Consider the following 26,781-nt stretch of genomic DNA (forward strand, 5'->3'; position numbering starts at 1 on the left):
TTCAGGTGGTCCCGGGATACAATGGCTGTGGTTTCCCCTCCGTCTTTACTGATGGTGCAGACCTTCGGGTTCTCGTGGCTTGAGGGCAGTACGGTGTACGGGTCCTTCTCCCACTGGTCGTCCAACTTGTGGAGCCGTCTTTTCCTCTTTAAGACCTGCTCTCCGGGTACCAGGGGAACGGCGGGAGCGTACTGGTTGTAAGTTTTCTCTTGTCTTTCCCTAGCCTGACAGAGACTTCGCTCCACGCTCTCCTGTACTTTCCGGCACTGTTGCTGCCTCTCTGTGTCCCAGTCTGCTTCTGGTGAAGTGTCCTCGGGTGTCAGGACTCCGATTTCCAGGTCAACAGGTAACTTACCAGGTCTCGCCCTCATTAGGTAAGCCGGGGTACAGTTGGTGGAACCTACCGGGATGTGGTTGTATAGGTCCACCAGATCGGGCAACTTCTCAGGCCACAGACTGCGTTCTTCCAGGGGCAACGTTTTTAGAAGATCCATTACCACCTGGTTCATTTTTTCACAAAGTCCATTAGTTTGCGGATGGTAGGGTGTCGTCCTTATCTTCCGGCAGCCATACAGATTGTAAAATTCCTGGAAGACCTCCGCTTCAAAGGCAGGTCCCTGGTCCATCAGCACTTGGTCCGGGTACCCGTGTGGACGGCAGAAGTGCTGCTGGAAGGCTCTAGCTGCTGTTTGAGCCGTTAAGTCCTTGACGGGGACGACAACCAAGAACCGGGAGTAATGATCCACGATGGTTAACGCGTAGACGTAGCCACTTCTGCTTGGGGTCAGTTTTACATGATCCAAGGCTACCAGTTCCAACGGTTGCCGGGTGACGATGGACTGCAGGGGAGTCTTCTGGCTGGCACGGTCCTTCCTTCTCAGGTTGCACGGGCCACAGTCTCTGCACCACTTCTCGATGGTTCCCCTCATGCCTACCCAGTGGAACCGCTCGCGCAGCAGGAACTCCAGCTTCTTCCACCCGAAGTGTCCAGCTCCGTCGTGGTATGCCTCCATCACCATGGCTGCGTCTCTTCGTGGCACCACTACTTGCCAGAGTAATTCATGCGTCCGGGAGTTAACCATTCTGCGGCACAACTTCCCTTTGTAAAGGAACAGTCGACTCTTCTCTGCCCATAGTTGTTTGGCTTCCTCCGGAGCGTCTGGTTCAAGGCGAGCCTCTGGCCGAGTCAGCATCTCCTTCACCAGTCGGACGGCAGGGTCGCTGTCTTGCGTTTCCGCCCAGTTGTAGTGGGGTAAGGGGTTCAACGTAGCAGCCTGCTTACTCCTTACCCGGTGGGAATACTGGATAGTCCCATGACGGTGGAATGCAGGGAGTTCAACTTCTTCCAGTCCCTCCGGATCTTCTCCTCCGTCCGGCAGGTTGGGCATCCTGGACAGGGCGTCCGCGTTGGTATTGGAGCGTCCTGCCCGGTATTTGATTGTGAACTCGTAGTTGGACAGACGGGCCATCCACCTCTGCTCCAGGGCACCGAGTCTTGCCGTGTCCAGGTGTGTCAACGGGTTGTTATCCGTGTACACGGTGAACCGGGAAGAAGCGAGGTAATGCTTAAAGCGCTCGGTGACTGCCCATACCACGGCCAGGAACTCTAACTTAAATGAGCTGTAATTCTCGGGGTTCCTTTCGGTGGGTCGCAGTTTTCGGCTTGCGTAGGCGATTACTCGTTCTTTCCCTTGCTGAATCTGGGACAGTACGGCTCCTAGCCCGATGTTACTGGCGTCGGTGTAGAGGATAAAGGGCTGGCTATAATCCGGGTATGCCAGGATTTCATCCCCCGTGAGGGCCATCTTCAGCTGGCGGAAGGACTCTTCTTCCAGCTCCTCCCATTTGAAGGGCGGCTTCTGGTTCTTGGCCTTCCGGGACTGGCCTATCAGGAGGTCCTGCATAGGAGCTGCCTTTTTGGTGAAGCCGGGGATGAATCTGCGGTAATAGCCTACCAACCCAAGGAACTGCCGCACTTCCTTTACACTGGAGGGACTTGGCCATTCCTTAATTGCGGTGATCTTATCAGGGTCGGGAGCCACTCCATCAGCGCTCACCACGTGTCCCAGGTACTGCACCTTTGGCTTCAGGAGGTGACACTTAGAGGGTTTCACCTTCAGGCCGTAACTTGCCAGGGCTTCGAACACTTCCGCCAGATGTTTCAGGTGGTCCTCATAAGTCTTGGAATATACGATGACATCGTCCAGGTACAACAAGACCGTCTCGAAGTTTTTGTGTCCCAGACAGCACTCCATTAATCGTTGGAAGGTTCCTGGTGCGTTACAAAGTCCAAACGGCATACAGGTAAACTCGCTAAGTCCCATCGGGGTGGTGAATGCGGTCTTCTCCCGGTCCGCCTCTGCTACAGGAACCTGCCAGTACCCGCTAGTGAGATCCAAGGTAGAGAAGAAGTTAGCAGATCTTAAAGCAGCCAAAGACTCCTCTATCCTTGGTAAAGGGTACGCATCCTTGTGTGTGATACGGTTGATTTTCCGGTAATCTACACACAACCTCATAGTGTTGTCTTTCTTTTTGACTAAAACCAGTGGGGCTGCCCAGGGGCTACAGCTATCCCGGATTACCCCAGCCTCCTTCATGTCTCTAAGCATCCCCTTGGCGTGTTGGTAATGTGCAGGGGGTACGGGTCGATACCTCTCTTTTATGGGAGGATGATCTCCCGTGGGGATGCGGTGTTCTACCCCCTTGACTCGCCCGAAGTCTAACGGGTGTTTACTAAACACTCTCTCATACTCTTGAACCACCCGGTAGACTCCCTGTTTCTGGTGGGAGGGAGTGGAGTCAGTTCCCAAGTGTAGTTGCTGACACCATTCCTCCATTACTTTCTTAGAGTCGTTACCTTCCTCCGGGTGAGATGGAGGCAAGGGTTCCACAGATTGTATAGCATTTTGGCTAATGGTATATAATTTGGCTAGCGTGGCATACCGGGGCAGGTACACTTCCCTCTTCCCGATATTGATTATGCGAACGGGCACCCTCCCATGGCGTACATTAACCACCCCCCGTGCTGTCAAGATGGTGGGCCTACTGTCTGAGTAAACTGGTTCTACCATTGCCTGGTAATCCCTACCTCTCAGACCAATAGCTGCCCGGCACCAAATCATCATTTCACTTTTTGGGGGCATGGCAATAGGAAAAGGGTCACACATTCTTACGCTACCAATCTCACCACCGGAGAGTTCCACCTGTTGCCGTCGCATCAGTGCCCGGATCTCTTTCTGGAGCACCCGCTGCTCGCCGGAGCTGGCGTTCTTGGCAACCTGCTGTAGAAGGAAAATCACCTCTGCAAGACAATTTTCAATTACATTAGTTCCTAGCGTTATCTTTGGGTGACTCTCATGCTTGTCAATATCTACAATGATCAGTCCCTGTGCTGCCAGTTCGACTCTACCGATTTTGATGGTCACCTCTTTAAATCCGATCTGTGGCACGGGCTGGCCATTGCTGGCGATGATACTCAAGTCGTCGTCAGGGTAGCGGGTAATATCCGAGTCATTCCAGTACTGCTTAAAGAGCACGTACGGGATGGTGGTGACCTGTGACCCGGTGTCCAGTAGGGCACTCATGGGAATGCCATCCAATACCACAGGCAAGACTGGACGTCCTCCCACATATCTGTCGCGCCAGTTCGATGGGCCTGGTGATCTTTTTCCTGGGGGTTGGCCCTCTACCCCAGGTTGTGCCCGTTTAAAGAACAGTACCTTGCCATATGTCCGGGTTGATTGCAGCGGCGGCAGATGGGTCGTCCGTCCTCGCTGTATCGGTCACTGGGTCTTCCTCTGGCCGGTGGGGTCCTCCTTGGTCGACGCCACGGGATGTCCTCCGGTCCGGATGCCAGCTGGATCTTCCCTGGGGTGGAAGCCTGTAAAGACTGCACAGTTCGGGTTAGCGCAGCAACGCTCTTAACTAGCTCTTGGACCTTATGGTGTAGGTCTGGAGCCCGGTCATTGTCCAAAGCCTGCGCATCAGCTCCCACAGGCCCTGCCGACAAGGGCGCCGCCTCCTGGTGGTAAATGATAGCAGGGCGCCTGTGGGTCACAACGCCACCCGGTGCCGGTTCTCGGAGCACCCGGATGGCTCTGTCCTTGAACTGCGCAAAGTCCAGATGGGGATCCTGTAAGGCCATTGCCCGCAACTGGGTTCGGTGGGTATTACAATATAGTCCCTCTATTAACTGTTCGGTCAACAGCCTGTCCTCGTTTCCCACTCCATCAGGGTCGGTCTGCTTAATGGCCCTCAGGGCCTCTTGTAGGTTTAGTGCATAGTCCCTTATACTCTCATGCGCTCGCTGCTTGCACCCGTAGAATCTAATCTTAATCTCGGCTGAGGTGCGGGTATCAAAGGTGTCCTTCAGCCGGGTTAGTATCCCTGCGACAGTCTTCCTTCCAGGTGGCCAGGATTTTACTTCCCTTTTGGCTGCCCCGGTTAGTTGGGCCACCAGGATTCTCACTTTTTGCTCTTCTGTGAGGGGGTACACCTGGAAGAGGCTATCCAGCTTTTCTCTAAAGTCATGCAGGGTATGTAACTCCCCTGAGTACTGGGGTAGCCAAGCTGCTCCCGGGATATAGGGCATGGTGAGGGGCATAACTGCAGCAGCGGTAGCGCTGGCGGGGGTTGAGGCGGTGAAGCTCTCCTCCGTATCCGACATCTTCCTCCCCCCTAGTGGACCGTGGCCTACCTTGCGATGATCCTCTTCCGTAGGCCGCGGCTCCGCAGTGGATGGTTGAGGACCTTCCGTCGCGCTCCTGTGACGTCGGCGTCTGCTGGGCTCCTTCCAGGACCTTACGCAACGTCCGGACGTGAGGCGGGGCTTCAGTTCTCGCGCGCTTTCGGAGTCCACGCCCCTCTTCTTCCCGCGCGGCGTCCTCAAGATGGCGTCCAATGGCGGGAAACCTCCACGGATGGCGGGAAGAAGGCAGAAGATGGCGCCGGATGGCGGGAAACTTCACCGATGGCGGGAAGAAGGCTGAAGATGGCGCCGGATGGCGGGAATCTTCACCACAGGTAAGTTTGAAAAGTCTCTTTTTCAGGCACGCAGTACCCGGTGGTTGCGGGCACGAAATCCTGCCGACTACGCCAAAAGTTGACGCGCCCCTGGGCCTGTGTCGCGCAGCGTTGCGCACGCGGGAGCTTACCCGGAGCCGGATCAGATGGGGGTAGTAGTCCTTGTGGCGGTGACCCGGTCCGTGCCCAGGGTGTCAAACTCAGTGGCAGTCTGTTAGCAGTTGAGGTTAGATGACTACGCCACCCGTTGAATGCAGCTTTGGAGCTGCCGCTGCAGGGCAGACCGCTGAGGCTGGTGGAAGGATGGTGCAGCGGGGATGGTATAACCCCCAACGGGAGGGGTATGGCCTCAGGGCAGCCGACGTGGATGATGGGGGTAGCAGGAACCACTCAGAGACGATGCGTGTAGTTCAGGGTCTTTACTGGTGACAAAGATAGACCCTCCCGGAGTACTGGCTAGCGATCGGGGCCTGGTCAGTCCTTGAGCAGATGGGATCTCCCCTGGCCAGGCGGAGTTGTAGGCCTTCCCAACTAACTGTACTCTTCTGGCTACCTTGCTAGAGGCGGTATAAGTAGCCCACGTCCCTGAGCGTACCGTGTGGTGCTCACCCGTATGGCCGGTGACTCGGGGCCTTCTAGTAGCTTCCGCTCCACGACGGCGGTGCTGGTCCCATGCGTGTGACCGTGCCTTCGGGTTTTCTTGGCCAGAGGACCTGAAATCCCCTGCCTGACGGATTCTGCTGCTGGGTAGGAGTTAGTCCCCACAGCCTCGGACTCCGGGTCCGGTAAGAAATCTTCTCAGTCAGGGCGAGCTCTGCAGCTGCCAGCCCCTGATTCGAAGTAGTATTGCTCCCACTGAGCTTCTGCTGTTTCTTCCTGTGACTGTTTCTTGTCTCTACTCTCCTTGACTGCCTAACCCTGCTTCAGCCCCGGGTTTATATAGGGGAAGTTCTTCCCCTCCCAAGACTGGGCAGGAGGTGTGGCATGCACAGGATCCCTGGCCAAGAGACCTCCCACCTGCTCTCAGACATAACATTGCTTGTTACTGTGGAAACCAGACCCCTGGGGTGCCACATTGGTATTCCACAACATATACATATATATATCTACGTGAACTAACAGTCCTTCTGAGGACTAATTCAGCTGCATATATTCAGTGGTGATAGCAGGAGTTAGGCAGGCAGGCAGTGTATGTGGCAGACTGCAGTGTATGTGGCAGACTGCAGTGCATGATACAGCATCATAGGGTACATTGAATATCCTGTTAGTATAGATATTCCACAACATATATATATATCCATCTGAACTAACTGTCCTACTGAGGACTAATCCAGCTGCATATAATCAGTGCTAGGCAGGCAGACTGCAGTGTATGATACAACACAAGAGGGTCCATTGAATGTCCTGTCTGCTGCTGCTGTAATAATTACGGATATTTCTAGACATAGCCCCAGATATCAGGGTCCAGGGCAATTTTTTTTTTATCTTAATCCTGGTTATTTGCTTAAAAAGCAATCCAGAGTACACCATTGCACTGCTTCATTTGTTTGTTCTCATTGCAGAATAAAGCCAGGTCAGTTCCATATTTCAGCGATAAAAATCCAGAAATTTGGACTGAACGTGGAAAATATTGGCCTCCATCTCCATTCTGTTGCAGTGTGTCTGTGAAGCTATTCACACTAGGTCTCTTTGTAGAATAATATTAGTAAATTACAGGTCTGATTTTTAAAACCGTGGTTCTCTGTCAGACATATCACCTATAAGAGTGTTCCAAAATCATACATTTATTCCATTTTCATTCAGTTGCAGTGTGTCGGTGAAGTTATTCACACTAGTTCTCTGTGTAGAATAATATTAGTAAATTACAGGCTTACTATTTAAAACCATGGTTCTCTGTCAGACATAACACCTATAAGAGTGTTCAAAAATCAGCCATTTCTTCCATTTTCATTCCGTTGCAGTGTGTTGGTGAAGCTATTCACACTAGGTGTCTGTGAAGGATAGTATTAGTAAATTACAGGCCTTCTTTTTAAAACCGTGGTTCTCGTCAGACATATCACCTATAAGAGTGTTCCAAAATCAGCCATTTCTTCCATTTTCATTCAGTTGCAGTGTGTCGGTGAAGCTATTCACACTAGTTCTCTGTGTAGAATAATATTAATAAATTACAGACCTACTATTTAAGACCGTGGTTCTCTGTCAGACATATAACCTATAAGAGTGTTCCAAAATCAGTAATTTCTTCCATTTTCATTCCATTGCAGTGTGTAGGTCAAGCTATTCACACTAGGTGTCTGTGAAGGATAGTATTAGCAAATTACAGGCCTGCTATTTAAAATTGTGGTTTTCTGTCAGACATAACACCTATAAGAGTGTTCCAAAATCAGCCATTTATTACATTTCCAATTCGTTGCAGTGTGTCAGTCAAGCTATTCACACTAGGTGTCTTTGAAGAATAGTACTAGCAAATTACAGGCCTGCTATTTAAAATTTTGGTTTTCTGTCAGATGTAACACATATAACTATGTTGCAAAATCAGAGATTTCTCTTGAACAAGGAAAATATTGTCCTCCATTAAAAAAGGGCAAGGTACGTGGCAAGGGACGGGGAAGTGGACATGATGGTGATGGTGCATGCAGAGGCTAAGGCCTAGGACGTGGCCGTGGGCAAGCTGAATTTGTGCCACAATAAACACCCACATCTTGTCACTCGACCTTCCTGTTCAAATTGCTAGGGGACCGCAGAACACCACTATTGAACACATAGCAGTGTCAAAAGGTTGTTGGTTGGATAGCAGATAATACTTCCTGTCACTTTGTCTCCACCACCACCACCCTGCCTTCCACACGGTCAAGTCTCAGTAGCCATGAGTCTGAACCGCATATTCCTCACCCTGATCTTCCTTCCTCCCACAATGCCGAGTGCCCAGAGACAACTGATACCACACTTGGACACTCAGAAGAGCTGTTCACTATTCCATTTGTAGATTCGGGCCTCTCGACCAGTCATCTTCAAGTGAGTCAAGAGGAGAACTCGTGTAGCAATGCTTAAATATTGGAGCAGCCACGGTCACATGATGGCGACGGTGGGAAAGTGCAATTACTGTGGCAAGAGGTGGATGATGATGATGAGACACAATTGCCAGAAAGTCAGGAGAAGGAGCAGGATGCGGAAGTGGAAGACGAGGTGGTGGATGATATAGTAACTGACCAAACCTGGCAGGGGGACATACAGAGCAAGGACAGCAGCACACAGGGGGAGTGAGGCGTAGCACCACAACAGGCAGGAAGAAGTAGTGTGGTGGCCGCAGACCCAAGGCAGGAAAGCGTTCCTCGTAACGCCAAAATGATGGAAGGTGCCAGTACAACTGTTAGGTCTTCCCGAGTCTGTTTATTTTTTAAAGAGTCTGCAGATAACCACAAAAAGGCCATTTGCACCACCTGCCAGGCCAACATCAGCAGGGGTAGCAAAACTAGCAGCCTGACCACCACCAGCATGATCAGGCACATGGAAGCAAAGCACCAGACTAAGTGGGCCGAACTTCAGGCTCCAGCAACAGTGTTTGCGGGTGACACCACTGCTGGTTCCGCTTTTGTGCGTGCACGCCAATCCCCTGTCCATGGCGCATGCCAAGATGCATCCCGCCCTGCACCTGTCATTGAACACTCTCAACTAACACCATCAGTAAGCACGTCCACATCCTTGTCCCAGAGCAGCATTCAGTGTTCCCTACCCCAGTCCTTGGATCACAAGCACAAATATGCAGACAACGCCCCACAGGCCGCACTGCTAAATTCACACATTTTGCAAATGCTTACGCTCAAAATGTTGCCTTTTAGGCTCGTGGAGACGGAAGCTTTCCACAACCTGATGGCGGCAGCCATCCATCGGTACTCGGTCCCCAGCCGCCACTTTTTCTCCCGATGTGCCGTCCTCGCATTACACGAGCACGTGTCCCACAACATTAGATGTGCCCTCAACAATGCAGTTACTGGGAAAGTCCACCTAACCACGGACACATGGAAAAGTGCTTGTGGGCAGGGATGGCACATCTCACTGATGGCACACTGGGTTAATATAGTGAAAGCTGGGACCCAGTCGGATCTTGGGACGGGACACATCCTCCCGACGCCAAAGATTGCGGGCCCTGGGTCAGTCAGGGTTGCACCCACATTCTAAAGCTCCTGCACCTCCTCCTCCTCTTCAGCCTTCATCTCTGAAATGACCATATCAGTCGCAAGGTGGAAGCACTGCAGCACTGCCTCGGCCAAGCGGCAAGAGGCTGCGCTGAAGCTAATATGCTTAGGTGACAAACTGCACAACGCTGAAGTGTTGTGGACACCTCTGAAAGAGCAGGCAGATCTGTGGCTGACACCACTGACCCTACAGCCAGGCATGGTCATGTGTGACAATGACCGGAACCTGGTGGCGGCTCTGAGGCAAGGTGAGCTCACACACATACAATGCCTGGCCCATGTGCTTAACCTCGTGGTTCAGCGGTTTATCAAAACCTACCCAGATCTACCAGATTTGCTTGTCAAATTACGCCGCCTGTGTACTCATTTTAGAAAGTCAGCTACAGCTTCCGCCGCCCTTGTCGTGCTTCAGCAGTGTTTGCAGCTTCCAGCTCACCGACTGATCTGTGATGTCCCCATGCATTGGAACTTTACATTGCAGATGTTGGGAAGGATTTGTGGGCAGAACAAGGCAGTTGTTTACTACCAGCATCAACAAGGCCATCGGTATGCAGGTCAGACACATAAAACCTCAGGAGTGGACATGGATGGCAGACATATGTACCATCCTCCAAAGGACTCCACCAAAATGGTGAGCGGCGATGACGCCATAATTAGTGTCACCATCCCGCTTATCTGTCTTGTGAAATGCTCTCTGCTCACAATTAAAGAGGATGCATTGCAGGCTGAGCACGATGAGATGGAGCAAGGAACCATACAGGGTGATTACACACAGCCCAGCCTCATCTCATCCAAACCTGGATTGGGTGACAATGAGGAAGAGGAGGAGAAGGAAGAACAGGAGCTAGTTTCCTGCGATATAGATGGTACTACCTGCAGAACTGTCATACCGTCTGTTCAGCATGGATGTCCTGAGGACAGAGAGGAAGAGGAAGAGGAGCAGGATGAGGGGGAGAGCATGGTCATTAGTAGTGATGAGCGAGTATGTTCGATAAACCCTTTCAGCGAGTATACTGGGTTGAGTACCGAGTATCTTCAGCGTACTCTGTGATATGTTTGAATCACTCCCGTCTGCATGATTTGCTACTGTTTGACAGCTTTAATACATGTGAGAAATGCTAGTTTATTTCGCATTCCTCACATGTATTAAAGCTGTCAAACAGATACTCAGAACTCGCCCGAGTATACTCGCTGAAAGGGTTAACTGAACATACTCACTCACCACTAGACTGATTCATCCTCTTGGTGAGACATGGAAGTCTTGCCTATTTGCAGTCTGGCACACATGGCTGAGTTTATGTTATAGTGCCTTTCTCGTGACCCTTGAGTTGTCCAAATTTTAGGTGACAGTCATTATTGGTTGGTGACATTTCTAGACCCACGTTAAAAGAAGAACTTTCTGTCCCTTATTCCCATGCAGGACAGGCCTAATAAAATGCGGCAGTACAAGAAGGCCATTGTTGCGGAATTATTAAAAAAAATTCCCATCTGAAAATGCTAGCCGCAGAGATCACAGTTTATTGGACAACAAAGGAGTACAGGAGAGAGAGACAAAAATGCAATCCAGCAGAGGCAGATGAACACTGTCAAAGTTCTGGGACAGTTTTCTCAAATCCAATCCAGCAGAGGCAGGGGAACACTGTCAAAGTTCTGGGACTGTTTTCTCAGACCCTCTCATAGCACAAGCCATGATGCGCGGGGTGCTCTCTCAAGGAGGGAAAAGTTGCGAAAGATGCTGAGGGAGTACATTGCCGACCGTACCAATGTCCTCCGTGATTCCTCTGTGCCTTATAAGTATTGGGTAATCAAGCTGGACTAGTGGCATGAACTGGCTCTCTACTTCTTGGAGGTCCTGGCCTGCCCTGCCGCTAGCATTTTGTCAGAGCGGGTTTTTAGTGCCGCTGGTGGAATTATAACCGATAAGCGCTTCCGCATGTCAACTGAAAATGCTGACAGGCTGACTCTTATAAAAATGAACAAGGGCTGGATTGGGCCAGATTTCTCAACACCACCCAATTAGAGCAGCGTAACATAAACTCAAATACAGTGTCTTTTTTTTGGAAGGTCTAACTCTATTCCCATGCACCTCTGTCTTCACACCCAGACATGGGTATACGCTTCCTTATTTTGTCTATTTGCCCTTTTCCTCCTCCTTCTCCGCATCCTCATCCTCCACCTCCATATCACCACCATATGTACCATATAAACATATCTACGTCTCTTGCAAGGGGCATTAGAGTTCCTCCAAATTTTGGGCTGCCGTTGCTTCACTGCATAGGCAAACAGTATGGGAGACACACTTCCTAATGATGGGAACATTGTCTTCAGGAGGCCCTCCGAACTTTACGTCTCTTGCAAGGGGCATTGGAGTTCATCCAAACTTTTGGTTGCCATTGCATTCACTGCATACCCTTTAACAGTATAGCAGACCCTCTCCTTTCTAATGAGAACATGTCGTTACTGTGGCACAGCTCTATGTGTCTTTAAATTGTTAGTAGGTTTTTTCTACATTTTGGCAGCCGTTGCTCTCACTGCATACCCTATAACTGAATAGCAGACCGTCTCTGTTCTAATGGAAACGTCATACTCATTACTGTGGCCCAGCACTATGTGTTTTTAAATTGTTAGTGGGTTTTTTCCCAAATTTTGGCAGCACTTGCAGTCACAGCATGGGCATTACCACTATAGGAGACCCGCTCCTTTATAATGGGAACATTTTTTTTACTGAGACCCTCCTCTATGTCTCTTGAAAAGGGTTTTGGTTTGCGTCCAAATTTTTGGCAGCCCTTGCAGTCACTGCATACGCAATAACAGTATAGGAGACCCACTCATTAATAATGGGAACAACAAAGCATAGCCGGCTGATGGCTCTCTAACAATAGCGAGGGCCGGCTGCTGGCTCTTAAAGAATAGTAAGGGCCGCCTGATGGCCCTATAAAAATATTCTTTGTGAGTCCCTCCATCATAAATGGAACAGGAGGTGTCTGATGATATGTCACACACTACATGGCCAGAAAAGGTTGTAAAATGTTAAAATGACATTTCCGATGAATGCATTTGTCTTAAAAAATTAAGTAAAAAAGAAAAAAAAAAAAGAGTAGGATCTTTCTTTAGTAAAAAAAACAGACTCACCAATGTAACCTCAGTGTAATCACATTGTTCCACTCCTGCACTTCCTCCTCCAGTTCGGCCTCCATCTCCAAAACGACTACATCACATCAGTCACAAGCTGAAGGCACTGCAGCACTGCTTTGGCCAAGCGACAACAGGCTGTGCTGAAGATAACATGCTTAATGCTTAGGTGACAAACTGCACACCGCTGAAGAGTTGTAGACAGCTCTGAAAGAGCAGGCAGATCTGTGGCTGACACCGCTGATCCTACAGCCAGGCATGGTCGTGTGTAACAATGGACGGAACCTGGTGATGGAAAAAATACAGCCAGAGTAGATATGGTTTCCCTCTATGCCAGTTTTTTCACCGAGCTAAAGAATATGGCTGTGGTGAAATACAACTCCCACTGAGAAGTAGTTTCAGACTGAAAAACATTGGGCCCACCAGAGGATTTGATTCTGAGGGCTCACCTTTCTCCCTCGCACAAGAGCCCCATAGCAGCTGCAAAGTATGTGCTATCATAAACTCTCCTGATGGAGAAGCCAGGGCCCACACAAGGATTCTCTGGTGGGACCGTCCAACCCTGCTGAGAGGCAGTCCTGGCTAGGAAAAGTGTGTGGGAAGATTCCCAGACACTCTATGGCTCCGTTTTTACTGAGGTGGAAACCCACACAAACACGGGGAGAACATACAAAATCCTTGCAGATGTTGTCCTTGCTGGGATTAAAACCCAGGATCCCAGTGCTACAAGGCTTCAATGCTAACCACTGAGCCAATGTGCTGCCGTTCGCCCTCTGATATCTAACAGGCTGGAGAAACTTGCACCTACTGCCACTCTATCTTCAGTTCCTTTGTGAGAAACTAATGTATTTGGGCAGCCACTGAGTCTACCAAATAAAATTCCTGAGAAGGAAATTGGGGATGACTTCGCTACTGGTACTGGGGGCAGTGCTAATACCATGGCGTCGTACCATAGTTTACTGGAAATATTCCAGGCTGGTAGGAGGCAAGCAGATTTCCACAGAAAAGTACCTGCAGTAATGTTCAGGGACCCACGCTTGTGGAAAGCACAGACGACACCGGGAGAAATAGTGGCGGCTGGGGACCAAGTATGGACAACCGGCCGCAGCCGCCATGAGGATGTGGACAGCTTCCGCCTCCACGAGCCTAAAAGGCCACATTTCAAGTGCAAGCAGCTGCCCAGAAATCTGTCATTTCACTATTGCGGCCGTCGGGTGGGAGGGTGTTTGGCTGGCTGCATACTTGCGCTTGCATTCCAAGGAATAGGGTAGGGTCAACTGAACGCTGCGCTTGGACAAGGGCGTGGACAGTGATTGTTGCAAGTCTGCAATGACAGGTGCAAGCGGGAGGCATCTTCGCATGCGCCAAGGAGCACTTATGATGGGCACACTTTTAGGCAGTGACCTGGGAGTCAGAGATGCTTACAGGGGTCTTCCCCATGCTGTTCCCATGTCTTTTCAGCACTATATGCATGTGTCTGATGATGTGTCACACACCACATGGCCAGATAAGGTTGTAAAATGTTAAAATTACATTTCCTGGTGAATGCATTTGTCTTAGTTTAAAGCAATGCAAAAGTGCAAAAACGCATCAAAAACGCTACGTGTGAACATAGCCCAAGGTGTGGAGAAGCGTTTTTGTTTTTGTACTGTATATTTATTTTGCCTTATATACAAGTCATTACCCTGGAAAGGATGTTCTTTAACATATTTCCCAGGAAAATCCATTTTGGTTTCATTTTTGCATGTTTTTTTGTGAGTCCGTAAAAGGGGCGTAATACCTCTGACAACATTGTTGACAGCAATGACCTGGGAGTCATAAATGCTTCCAAGGGTCTTCCCCTTGCTGTTCCCATGCCATTTGAGCACTGTTCCTGTTAAGGGGACGGTTGCAAACAACTTTTTTAAATAATGAAAAGCAACCGAACCCTTCCGTGTTACTGCACACTGGAACGGAAATAGGGATTCGCACTATCTCCGTTAACTGCACGAGAGATGTGTGATAAATAATGCATCTGTAGCCCTGTTTACAGCACAGGGACTACACAGCAGGCGCTAGGATGCGTGTGTGATACAAGCCGGCGTATACATGCTCCCAGCCGGCGTGCTACCGGACTGAGGAGTATCTCTCCACGTGGCTTACAGGCAGTTTCGGGAATACGGCGTCTGCAGACTCCTCGGGGTGTATGGCGACTCCTTTGTCGGAGCCAGACTGTCAGACGAAGCTACCTGCCTCCCTCCATCTAAGGCTGCCTATCCCCTGCTAAACCTGCCTGACAGAAGCTAAAGCACACTTGGAGACCAAACGACCAAGCGTCCACACAACAACACCATCACAGCTCAATAATCAGAGTGTGCCGCCATTTTTGTGGGCGGGCTATTAAAAGATTAAGCCCTGCCCACTGTCACACTATTGGTGATGTCACCCGCGACCAATCAGGCGGTGCCAGGTCACCGGATCAGCTGACTCCCAAACCACCATTCACGGTCCACTATGTCACGGGCATGCTCAGTGCAGTGAATCCTGGACTTAGGCTGTAGCAGCCCTGTTTCCCTCCGCAACCTACGCTTCATGTTGCTAGGAACAAAGACCCAAGAGACAACTTGTACATCTCGTGCACCAGCTAGGCATTGGGACTGATGATGATGCTGTGTAGCATCAGCCCCTGCCTGGACCGGAATGGGAGACCACAAAATCCACTGATTATTTTGAATCCAGAAAACACCCGACGCCTAACAGTTCCCATCGATTTGGGCAATTTTTAGGCCCTTTGCAGACCTCCGGGAGGAGCAGACAGAAAAATGCTTGAGTTTCCCATAGACTTACATTGGGCTCGTTACATTTTAGTGCTCGCTCATCACTGTATAGTACAAATCAACTTTCAGATCATATTCTAATCTGAGATATACCACCTCAGCAGTACACTGTCCTTAGATATTACTGTATAAAAAAAAATATCCCTGTGATGATTTGAAAGCCTTTATTGTGCACCTAAACAATTAGCTCGATCATTAACACTAATGTATGTATGGCTGTTAAGTGTGCCAACTCATATGGGATAGAGTGTAAGGCAGCAGAGTGGCTAGCATTGTTCTTTTTCTGCAATGGGGTCCTGGGTTCAAATCCCACCAAGGATCAACAACTACAGAACATGGAATTTGCATATTCTCCCTATCTGTGTGACCTAGGGCTTATTCAGATGTCGGTGTTGCATGTAGGAGTTCAATCAGTATTTTTCATGGATAGAACATGTATCCATTATATTCTATGGGGCTTTTCACATGTCCATCTCTGTCTGCCATCCGTGTGGTGTCTGAGTTTAACTTTGCAAAAAATAGCCGAAGCTTTGTAATTTATTAATTTATTCGTACATGAAAAACACTACTGAAATACTGATGACACACTGACCAAACACTGATGACAAACGGAATCAAAATCCTGATGTCATATGTACCATTTTTTGTGAACATGAAAAACACTAATGTTTCAATGAAGCTTTAAGGCTCATTCAGACATTTTTCATGTACGAATTCTATGCATGTTTTTAACACGTAGAAGTCATACCCATTATAGTCTATGGAACTGGTCACATGTCCGGGTTGTTTCGTGGACTAAATGGTCGGCAACAAAATAACGGAAACACGTCCGATATTGATCCAAGTCTTAGATCACTTTGACAGATGTAAGTCCATGGATCCATGAAAAAAATCAGAGAGCACTAGAATGTCTCTGATATGCGAACGCTGAGAAACCTAAAACATTTTATATATTCATCTGAGAAAAACTGATGGAACTCTGACAAAACTCTGTTGGTAAAAGCTGACACACTGACCAAACTCTATAACGCTGATGAACGAGGTTGCAACAAGGGTGCAATTTTCTTTAAAAAAAAGATTTTAACTGCTGCAAAGTCGCTAACCAGCTGAGAGACTGAGAGCTTGGCGGTAACACAATAACAGGAAGAGTTCCAGCCTTGCTTACAATAAAAGGGGGCTTTGCACTGAGCTTATGGGGGTATACAGGAACAATTTCTAGGGCCTCATTCACATTGACACCATAATAATCTATGTAAAGTTCAGATGTATGTCTCTCCGGGTTTTTGTGGTGCATGGAAAGGAAACCACTCCTTACTAATGTTAATATAGGAACCGGCACTCTCAATTTGCAGTAAAAAATAATTTTAATCAAGCAAATATAAATCCATAAAGAGTTCATGAAAAGCAATCCACAAAAAGTAACGTTTTGGTCATTCAACCTCGACCTTCATCAGACTTTAAATGCAAAGAACGCAAAATAGATATTAAGGGGACAGGAAATATAACAAAACAAAAAAATAGAAACAGTATTTATTATGCAAGGAAAAACAAGGAATTACATGAAACATTTCTCAGTATCAACATCTTTTTTTCACTTTTTTCTTTTTTTCTTTCTTAATTTATTTATTTATATTTTGATTAGTTTTATTTTTAATTTTATTTTTAATTATTTTTTATTTCATTTTTCCAATTTGTATATTTTGTTCCATATTTCTTAATTTTCATTTTTGGCATATCCACTTTTCTTTTCTCTTTTTTAGTTCTATTTTACTAGCCTTCCCTCTTGCTCTTCATTTTTCTTCCCCCTTGTTTTCTTTGTTGTCCCTTGTACTAACATTATTCTTCTTTTTACAGTTACCTGTGGGTCTGTCTGATTTTTTCCACGTCCTTTGTTCCAGCTTTCTGCTTGTCTTGGAGATTGCATACCCTTATGTGTCACCAGTGCGTTTCACCATCGGCACTTCCGGTTTCCTGCTTGGGTCTAATGCATTCCAGCCGTGCGTTCCAGTGACACCCTTCCTGTGCTCCTCTGGATGCGATCCATGGACGCACTTCCGCAATACTACCACATATTGGAGCATCTCTGATTGCATATCTTCCACCAATCAGTAACTCGGGCAGCAACACACCTCACGTGGCCACGCCCCTCTGGCGGGCTATTTAAACCGTTTTGCCCACTCACCATAAAGCGCATTCCACATGGCACACATGCCTTAATTCCACAGCGCTGTTTTTCTTGGCGCCCTACTCCACCAGCAATCCGGTAAGCTGCACCAGCAGATCCACAATTATTTAGCATGGTAACTGTCTTTTCTATACGCACTCACCATAATGTGCCGCCTATCATAAAATCACATAGAGGCCCTTTATCCTCCGCTCTTTTTCATCCTAGTATATTCTAGACTCTTTACTCTTTTGGAAAGTATTTTAACTCTTGGAACGTTTACTTTTTTTCAAGGGTCAGTGACTTCGGGTCCAGACAATATGACTAGTTGTCAAATGTAGGCAGTGTCTTTGCCCTTTCATTTTTTTGATTTTCTTTTTTTCAAGCCCCTTTGTGGAATATTCCAGATTCTATTCTAATTTCTATGCCCTTGTTTTTTATGAGGCTTGATCATTACGTAATACCTTCTCTATATTATGCTATTGTTCCTACACTGCTCAAAAAAATAAAAGGAACACTTAAACAACAGACTATAACTCCAAGTGAATCAAACTTCTGTGAAATCAAACTGTCCACTTAGGAAGCAACACTGATTGACAATCAATTTCACATGCTGTTGTGCAAATGGAATAGACAATAGATGGAAATTATTGGCAATTATCAAGACACCCTCAATAAAGGAGTGGTTCTGCAGGTGGGGACCACAGACCACATCTCAGTACCAATGCTTTCTGGCTGATGTTTTGGTAACTTTTGAATGTTGGTTGTGCTTTCACACTCGTGGTAGCATGAGAAGGACTCTACAACCCACAGAAGTTGCTCATGTAGTGCAGCTCATCCAGGATGGCACATCAATGCGAGCTGTGGCAAGAAGGTTTGCTGTGTCTGTCAGCGTAGTGTCCAGAGGCTGGAGGCGCTACCAGGAGACAGGTCAGTTCACCAGGAGATGTGGAGGGGGCCATAGGAGGGCAACAACCCAGCAGCTGCACCACTACCTCCGCCTTTGTGCAAGGAGGAACCGGAGGAGCACTGCCAGAGCCCTGCAAAATGACCTCCAGCAGGCCACAAATGTGCATGTGTCTGCACAAACGGTTATAAAACCGACTCCATGAGGGTGGTATGAGGGCCTGACGTCCACAGATGGAGGTTGTGCTCACAGCCCAACACTGTGCAGAACGCTTGGCATTTGCCAGAGAACACCAGGATTGGCAAGTTCACCACTGGCGCCCTGTGCTCTTCACAGATGAAAGCAGGTTCACACTGAGCACATGTGACAGACGTGACAGAGTCTGGAGACGCCATGGAGAGTGATCTGCTGCCTGCAGCTTCCTTCAGCATGACCAGTTTGGCAGTGGGTCAGTAATGGTGCGGGGTGGCATTTCTTTGGAGGGCCGCACAGCCCTCCATGTGCTCGCCAGAGGTAGGCTGACTGCCATTAGGTACCGCGATGAGATCCTCAGACCCCTTGTGAGAACATATGCTGGTGCGGTTGGCCCTGGGTTCCTCCTAATGCAGGACAATACCAGACCTCATGTGGCTGGAGTGAGTCTGCAGTCCTGCAAGATGAAGGCATTGAAGCTATGGACTGGCCCGCACGTTCCCCAGACCTGAATCCGATTGAGAAAATCTGGGACACCATGTCTCGCTCCATCCACTAACGTCACGTTGCACCACAGACTGTCCAGGAGTTGGTAGATGCTTTAGTCCAGGTCTGGGAGGAGATCCCACAGGAGACTATCCGCAGCCTCATCAGGAGCATGCCCAGGTGTTGTAGGGAGGTCATACAGGTACGTGGAGGCCACACACAATACTGAACATCATTTTGACCTGTTTTAAGGACATTACATCAAAGTTGGATCAGCCTGTAGTGTGTTTTTCCACTTTAATTTTTGAGGTGACACCAAATCCAGGTCTCCATTGGTTAATAAATTTGATTCCCATTGATTATTTTTGTGTGATTTTGTTGTCAGCACATTCAACTTTGTACAGAACAAAGTATTCAATGAGAATATTTCATTCATTCAGATCTAGGATGTGTTATTTGAGGGTACCCTTTATTTTTTTGAGCAGTGTATATTCCAGATCATGATATGTGTGGATGTATGTATATATATATATATATATATATATATATATATATATATATATACAGTTATATGAAAAAGTTTGGGCACCCCTATTAATCTTAAGCTTAATGTTTTATAAAAATTGGTGTTTTTGCAACAGCTATTTCAGTTTGATATATGTAATAACTGTTGGACACAGTAATGTTTCTGCCTTGAAATTAGGTTTATTGTACTAACAGAAAATGTGCAATCTGCATTCAAACAAAATTTGACAGGTGCATAAGTATGGGCACCTCACCAGAAAAGTGACATTAATATTTAGTAGATCCTCCTTTTGCAAAAATAACAGCCTCTAGTCGCTTCCTGTAGCTTTTAATGATTTCCTGGATCCTGGATGAAGGTATTTTTGACCATTCCTCTTTACAAAACAATTCCAGTTCAGTTAAGTTTGATGGTCGCCGAGCATGGACAGCCCTCTTCAAATGATCCCACAGATGTTCAATGATATTCAGGTCTGGGGACTGGGATGGCCATTCCAGAACATTGTAATTGTTCCTCTGCATGAATGCCTGAGTAGATTTGGAGCGGTGTTTTGGATCATTGTCTTGCTGAAAGATCCATCCCCTGCGTAACTTCAACTTTGTCACTGATTCTTGAACATTATTGTCAAGAATCTGCTGATACTGAGTGGAATCCATGCGTCCCTCAACTTTAACAAGATTCCCGGTGCCGTCATTGGCCACACAGCCCCAAAGCATGATGGAACCTCCACCAAATTTTACCGTGGGTAGCAAGTGTTTTTCTTGGAATGCTGTGTTTTTTTGCCGCCATGCATAACGCCTTTTTGTATGACCAAACAACTGAATCTTGGTTTCATCAGTCCACAGGACCTTCTTCCAAAAAGAAATTGGCTTCTCCAAATGTGCTTTTGCATACCTCAGCCGACTCTGTTTGTGGCGTGCTTGCAGAAACGGCTTCTTTCGCATCACTCTTCCATACAGCTTCTCCTTGTGCAAAGTGCATTGTATAGTTCACCGATGCACAGTGACACCATCTGCAGCAAGTTGATGCTGCAGCTCTCTGGAGGTGGTCTGAGGATTGTCCTTGACTGATCTCACCATTCTTCTTCTCTGCCTTTCTGATGTTTTTCTTGGCCTGCCACTTCTGGCCTTAACAAGAACTGTCCCTGTGTTCTTCCATTTCTTTACTATGTTCCTCACAGTGGAAACTGACAGGTTAAATCTCTGAGACAGCTTTTTGTATCCTTCCCCTGAACAACTATGTTGAATAATCTTTGTTTTCAGATCATTTGACAGTTGTTTTGAGGAGCCCATGATGCCACTCTTCAGAGGAGATTCAAACAGGAGAACAACTTGCAAGTGGCCACTTTAAGTAGCTTTTCTCATGATTGCATACACCTGGCTATGAAGTTCAAAGCTCAATGAGGTTACAAAACCCAAAAAAGTGCTTTAGTAAGTCAGTAAAAAGTAGGTAGGAGTATTTAAAACAAGAAAATGATAAGGGTACCCATACTTATGCACCGGTCAAATTTTGTTTGAATGCAGATTGCACATTTTCTGTTAGTACAATAAACCTCATTTCAAGGCAGAAACATTACTGTGTCCAACAGTTATTACATATATCAAACTGAAATAGCTGTTGCAAAAACACCACTTTTTATAAAACATTAAGCTTAAGATTAATAGGGGTGCCCAAACTTTTTCATATAACTGTATATATATATATATACACACTGCTCAAAAAAAGGGCTGTGCGGCCCTCCAAAGAAATGCCACCCCGCATCATTACTGACCCACTGCCAAACCGTTCATGCTGAAAGATGTTACAGGCAGCAGATTGCTCTTCATGGTGTCTCCAGACTCTGTCACGTCTGTCACATGTGCTCAGTGTGAACCTGCTTTCATCTGTGAAGAGCACAGGATGCCAGTGGCTACTTTGCCAATCCTGGTGTTCTGTGGCAAATGCCAAGCGTCCTGCACGGTGTTGGGCTGTGAGCACAATGCCCTTCTGTGGATGTCGGGCCCTCATACCACCCTCATGGTGTCGGTTTCTAACCATTTCTGCAGACACATGCACATTTGTGGCTTGCTGGAGGTCACTTTGCAGGGCTCTAGCAGTGCTCCTCCTGTTCCTCCTTGCACAAAGGTGAAGGTAGCAGTCCTGCTGCTGGGTTGTTGCCCTCCTACGCCCCCCTCCACATCTCCTGGTGTACTGGCCTGTCTCCTGGTAACGCCTCCAGCCTCTGGAAACTACGCTGACAGACACAGCAAACCTTCTTACCACAGCTCGAATTGATGTGCCATCCTGTATGAGCTGCACTACCTGAGCAACTTCTGTGGGTTGTAGAGTCCGTCTCATGCTACCGCGAGTGTGAAAGCACAAGCAATATTCAAAAGTGACCAAAACATCAGCCAGAAAGCATTGGTACGGAGATGTTGTCTGTGGTCCGCACCTGCAGAACCACTCCTTTATGAAGTGTGTCTTGATAATTGCCAATAATTTCCATCTATTGTCTATTCCATTTGCACAACAGCATGTGAAATTGATTGTCAATCAATGTTACTTCCTAAGTGGACAGTTTGATTTCACAGAAGTTTGATTTACTTGGAGTTATATTCTGTTGTTTAAGTGTTCCCTTTATTTTTTTTGAGCAGTTTATATATATATAAAATCTTTCTCCATTATCCTCCACATGATATTAAGAAATGTTTCATGTAATTCCTTGTTTTTCCTTGCATAATATATCCTGTTTCTATTTTTTTGTTTTGTTATATTTCTTGTCCCCTTAATATCTATTTTGTGTTCTTTGCATTTAAAGTCTGATGAAGGTCGTGGCTGAACGACCAAAACATTACGTTTTGTGGATTGCCTTTCATAATAATCTATAGTCCAATTCATATGTACTTCTTCTCTCATGGATCACGTGTCTGTGCAAAACTCATGGAGACATCTGTTTTTTTTCCAGTATCACAGATAAAAAGCGCCAATTCAAGTGTTTGGCATCCATGTGCTGTCCTAATTTAAAATTACAAAGGATAGGAGAAGCTTTGTAATTTATTATTTATTTGGCCACCCTTGAAAAACACTGATGACACATTGATGGTAAAAACTGACACAATGACCAAACCCAGATGACAACATATGGTAAAAACGGACACACGACCATAAACTGATGGCACACTGATCCAAAACACTGATGACACTGGTACCATTTTTTCATACAGGTGTTTAGGCATGAACAAGTGTATGATGCTCTATAACAAGTGCAAAGTAGTTTATTTTCCCTTTTCTTTTCCATTTGGCCCAGACCGCTATGACAATTTTTTCCATCCATAACTCTATGCTGCAAAATGTAACACATTAACATCTTTGGCTTACTGCTTTCCAGCCCCCTCCTCACACTCCCCTCTATACACATACAGTACAGACCAAAAGTTTGGACACACCTTCTCATTTAAAGATTGTTCTGTATTTTCATAACTATGAAAATTGTACATTCACACTGAAGGCATCAAAACTATGAATTAACACATGTGGAATTATATACTTAACAAAAAAGTGTGAACAACTGAAAATATGTCTTATATTCTAGGTTCTTCAAAGTAGCCACCTTTGCTTTGATGACTGCTTTGCACACTCTTGGCATTCTCTTGATGAGCTTGAAGAGGTAGTCAACGGAAATGGTCTTCCAACAATCTTGAAGGAGTTCCCAGAGATGCTTAGCACTTGTTGGCCCTTTTGCCTTCACTCTGCGGTCCAGCTCACCCCAAACCATCTCGATTGGGTTCAGGTCTGGTGACTGTGGAGGCCAGGTCATCTGGTGTAGCACCCCATCACTCTCCTCCTTGGTCAAATAGCCCTTGCACAGCCTGAAGGTGTGTTTGAGGTCATTGTCCTGTTGAAAAATAAATGATAGTACAACTAAGCGCAAAGCGGATGGAAAAGCATGCCACTGCAAGATGCTGTGGTAGCCATGCTGGTTCAGTATGCCTTCAATTTTGAATACATCCCCAACAGTGTCACCAGCAAAGCACCCCCACACCATCACACCTCCTCCTCCATGCTTCACGGTGGGAACTAGGCATGTAGAGTCCATCCGTTCACCTTTTCTGCGTCGCACAAAGACACGGTGGATGGAACCAAAGATCTCAAATTTGGACTCATCAGACCAAAGCACAGATTTCCACTGGTCTAATGTCCATTCCTTGTGTTCTTTAGCCCAAACAAGACTCTTCTGCTTGTTGCCTGTTCTTAGCAGTGGTTTCCTAGCAGCTATTTTACCATGAAGGCCTGCTGCACAAAGTCTCCTCTTAACAGTTGTTGAAGAGATGTGTCTGCTGCTTGAACTCTGTGTGGCATTGACCTGGTCTCTAATCTGAGCTGCTGACAACCTGCGATTTCTGAGGCTGGTGACTCAGATAAACTTATCCTCAGAAGCAGAGGTGACTCTTGGTCTTCCTTTCCTGGGGCGGTCCTCATGTGAGCCAATTTCTATGTAGCGCTTGATGGTTTTTGCAACTGCACTTGAGGACACTTTCAAAGCTTTCCCAATTTTTCACACTGACTGACCTTCATTTCTTAAAGTAATGATGGCCACTCGTTTTTCTTTACTTAGCTGCTTTTTTCTTGCCATAATACAAATTCTAACAGTCTATTCAGTAGGACTATCAGCTGTGTTTCCACCAGACTTCTGCACAACACAACTGATGGTCCCAACCCCATTTATAAGGCAAAAAATCCCGCTTATTAAACCTGACAGGGCACACCTGTGAAGTGAAAACCATTTCTGGTGACTACCTCATGAAGCTCATCAAGAGAATGCCAAGAGTGTGCAAAGCAGTCATCAAAGGAAGAGGTGGCCACTTTGAAGAACCTAGAATATAAGACATATTTTCAGTTGTTTCACACTTTTTTGTTAAGTATATAATTCCACATGTGTTAATTCATAGTTTTGATGCCTTCAGTGTGAATGTACAATTTTCATAGTTATGAAAATACAGAAAAATCTTTAAATGAGAAGGTGTGTCCAAACTTTTGGTCTGTACTGTATGTAACACATGAATGTTTTTATTATTCAAGGATACAACATGTAACCAGTAGTGATGATCGAGCAGTAAAATATATGTCCCCCATTCTGCCGCTGTTCTTCAATGTATAGAAAAAAATATATGATTCTACTCACCTTTCTTCCACGCGGCGTCCTCTTCTGGAGCCGGCAACTGACTTCGGCGTGCAAGAGACAGGGGTGGATGACCTCATCTGTTGGCCTCTGATTGGCTGGCAGAGTGTATTGCAGCGCTGTTCCGCAATACACTTCAGCTGAATAGCTGAATGTGCGTCCGAGGACGTAAATTCAGATGAAGTTTGCACTGGCATTGGCAGGCCCCTCACCAGCACGGGTATGATCATGGTCACGACATCACACCACTAACCATAATGTATGATGGTCCCCACACAGTCCCCCAAAACGTATGATGGTTCCCACACAGCCCCTCAAAAAATAAAACCTTATGCTCAATAATTCCGGTGCCCCGTACACCGCAGCTGCTGTCACCGTCTCCTCCTCTACCTTGTCTCACAGTGGTTGAGACCAGCACAATGCAGTGACGTCCCTTGCATTGTGGCCAGAAGTAGTTTGCGTCCTCCTTGGAGAAAGTAATGGATCCGGTAGCTCCGGTCTCCGCCACAGCTGTCAACAGTACTGGCCTGATATTGTTAACATTGTTGAAGTCAGTGCATTTGCCAGATTTCCCTGATGGACATCCCTTGCCTAGCCAACAGCACATGATTCCAGGTAGGATCACTGTATACCATGCAGTTTAAAGATGTCTACCATAACTCTCACAGAAACAGAACACAACAAGTTGTACACACGACTCCAACAGTAATGTTATACAGATGTTTATAGGATAAAGTATATTTTACAATAAGAATACAATATATTTTAAATGATAGCTGTTTTTTTTGTACTGTGATATAAGAACAGTAACAAAGACATTTTCCTACAGCATTTTGATGCTCTAACACAGTAAATAAAATATCTGTAATGTCAAACCATACAAAAATTGGGAACCCTTTTCACATAAATAACAGAATTATTGATGAACTTTGATGTGTATCTTGGTTGAAAAATGTGGAAACATTTTGTTTCACATCGCATTCTTGACTTCTTGGTTTCTCAATGTATATATAATTGGATTTAATAAAGGAGTCAGCACTGTGTACAGCACAGATATTAACTTATCTGCTGAATAGTTCACAGGAGGTCTTAAATAGATAAATACGCTTGGCCCAAGAAAGAATATAACAACCAAAAGATGTGAAGCACAGGTGGAAAAAGCCTTGCGCCTCCCTTCTGATGAATGGATCTTTAGGATAGTTGTAATGATGCCAAGGTAGGAAAACAGTAAGATGACGAAACATACAAGGGAAATCATTCCGCTGTTGGCAATGATGAACATATCTATAACAAATGTGTCAGCACAGGCAAGTACGGCCATTGGATGAACATCACAGAAGAAGTGGTTGATGTTGTTTGGACCACAAAATGGAAGTTGGTAGGTAAGAAATGCCTGAGTGAAAGAGTGCAGAAAACCTGCAAACCAACTAAATACCACCAGCCAGAAGCAAAACCTGTGATCCATGATTATGTGATATCGTAGTGGGTTACAAATGGCCACATAACGGTCATAAGCCATGACAGTAAGTAGGAAACACTCATTGCCACCAAATAAATGGAGGAAGAAGAGCTGAGATATGCATTGGTTAAAAGAGATTGCCTTTTTTTCTAAGAGTACATTGCTAAGCATCTTTGGTATGGTGACCGTGGAGTAACATATGTCCAAAAAAGACAAGTTACTAAGGAAGAAGTACATAGGGGAACGTAGATGTGAGTCTGTATGAACTGCAGTTATAATGGCCAGGTTTCCTGATAAAGTCACTAAATACAGGACCAGAAATATTACAAATAAAATAACATGAGATTCTTTTGAGTGGGCAAGACCGCTAAGTGTAAATTCAGTCACTGAGCTTTGATTCTGGAAAACCATCCTGTGTTTTTCTGAGACCTAATGGGACATATATGATTTAAGAGAAATGTTAAATTAAATACTCCAAGCATTGAATAGAAATTTTACATGAGAATTACTGTTTATCTAATGGTCTGTGATATCCCCTTGTTAAGAAAACACAAAACGGCTACTAAATTTCAGAATCAGTAACCATGTTGTTAGCTTTGTTTGTTATGAAAATCCATTTTTGATGCAAATTTGAAAGAAACATTTTTTTGCGGATCTCAGCTTGTTCCAGTGCAAAGAACTCCATCAATAAGCTTTATTCAACAAAGGAACCTGATACCAAATGTA

The 26,781-nt window shown here is 46.3% G+C and overlaps 1 protein-coding gene across 1 annotated transcript; it reads right to left on the reverse strand.

Annotated features, from left to right (window-relative positions):
* Positions 1-17,245: 17,245 nt before the first annotated feature.
* Positions 17,246-26,466, reverse strand: LOC141166573 (olfactory receptor 4Q3-like). The gene is made up of 2 exons (XM_073653394.1): positions 25,571-26,466; positions 17,246-17,654 (listed from the first exon to the last, which is right to left on the reverse strand). The coding sequence occupies exons 1-2, from the start codon at positions 26,464-26,466 to the stop codon at positions 17,627-17,629; spliced, it is 924 nt and encodes a 307-aa protein (XP_073509495.1). The 3' UTR covers positions 17,246-17,626.
* Between the last annotated feature and the right edge of the window lie 315 nt (positions 26,467-26,781).

Source organism: Phyllobates terribilis, unplaced genomic scaffold (assembly GCF_046119375.1).
Source record: "Phyllobates terribilis strain yellow unplaced genomic scaffold, ASM4611937v1 Scaffold_1__5_contigs__length_1240528914, whole genome shotgun sequence".
In the NCBI taxonomy this organism is placed as follows: domain Eukaryota; kingdom Metazoa; phylum Chordata; class Amphibia; order Anura; family Dendrobatidae; genus Phyllobates; species Phyllobates terribilis.

Coding starts and splice junctions, on each gene's coding strand:
- LOC141166573 (XM_073653394.1), bottom strand. CDS start 26,466: ATGGTTTTCCAGAATCAAAGCTCAGTGACTGAATTTACACTTAGCGGT. Junction 17,655..25,570: donor CAAGAAGTCAAGAATGCGAT/GTGAAACAAAAT, acceptor TTTGACAACTAG/TCATATTGTCTGGACCCGAA.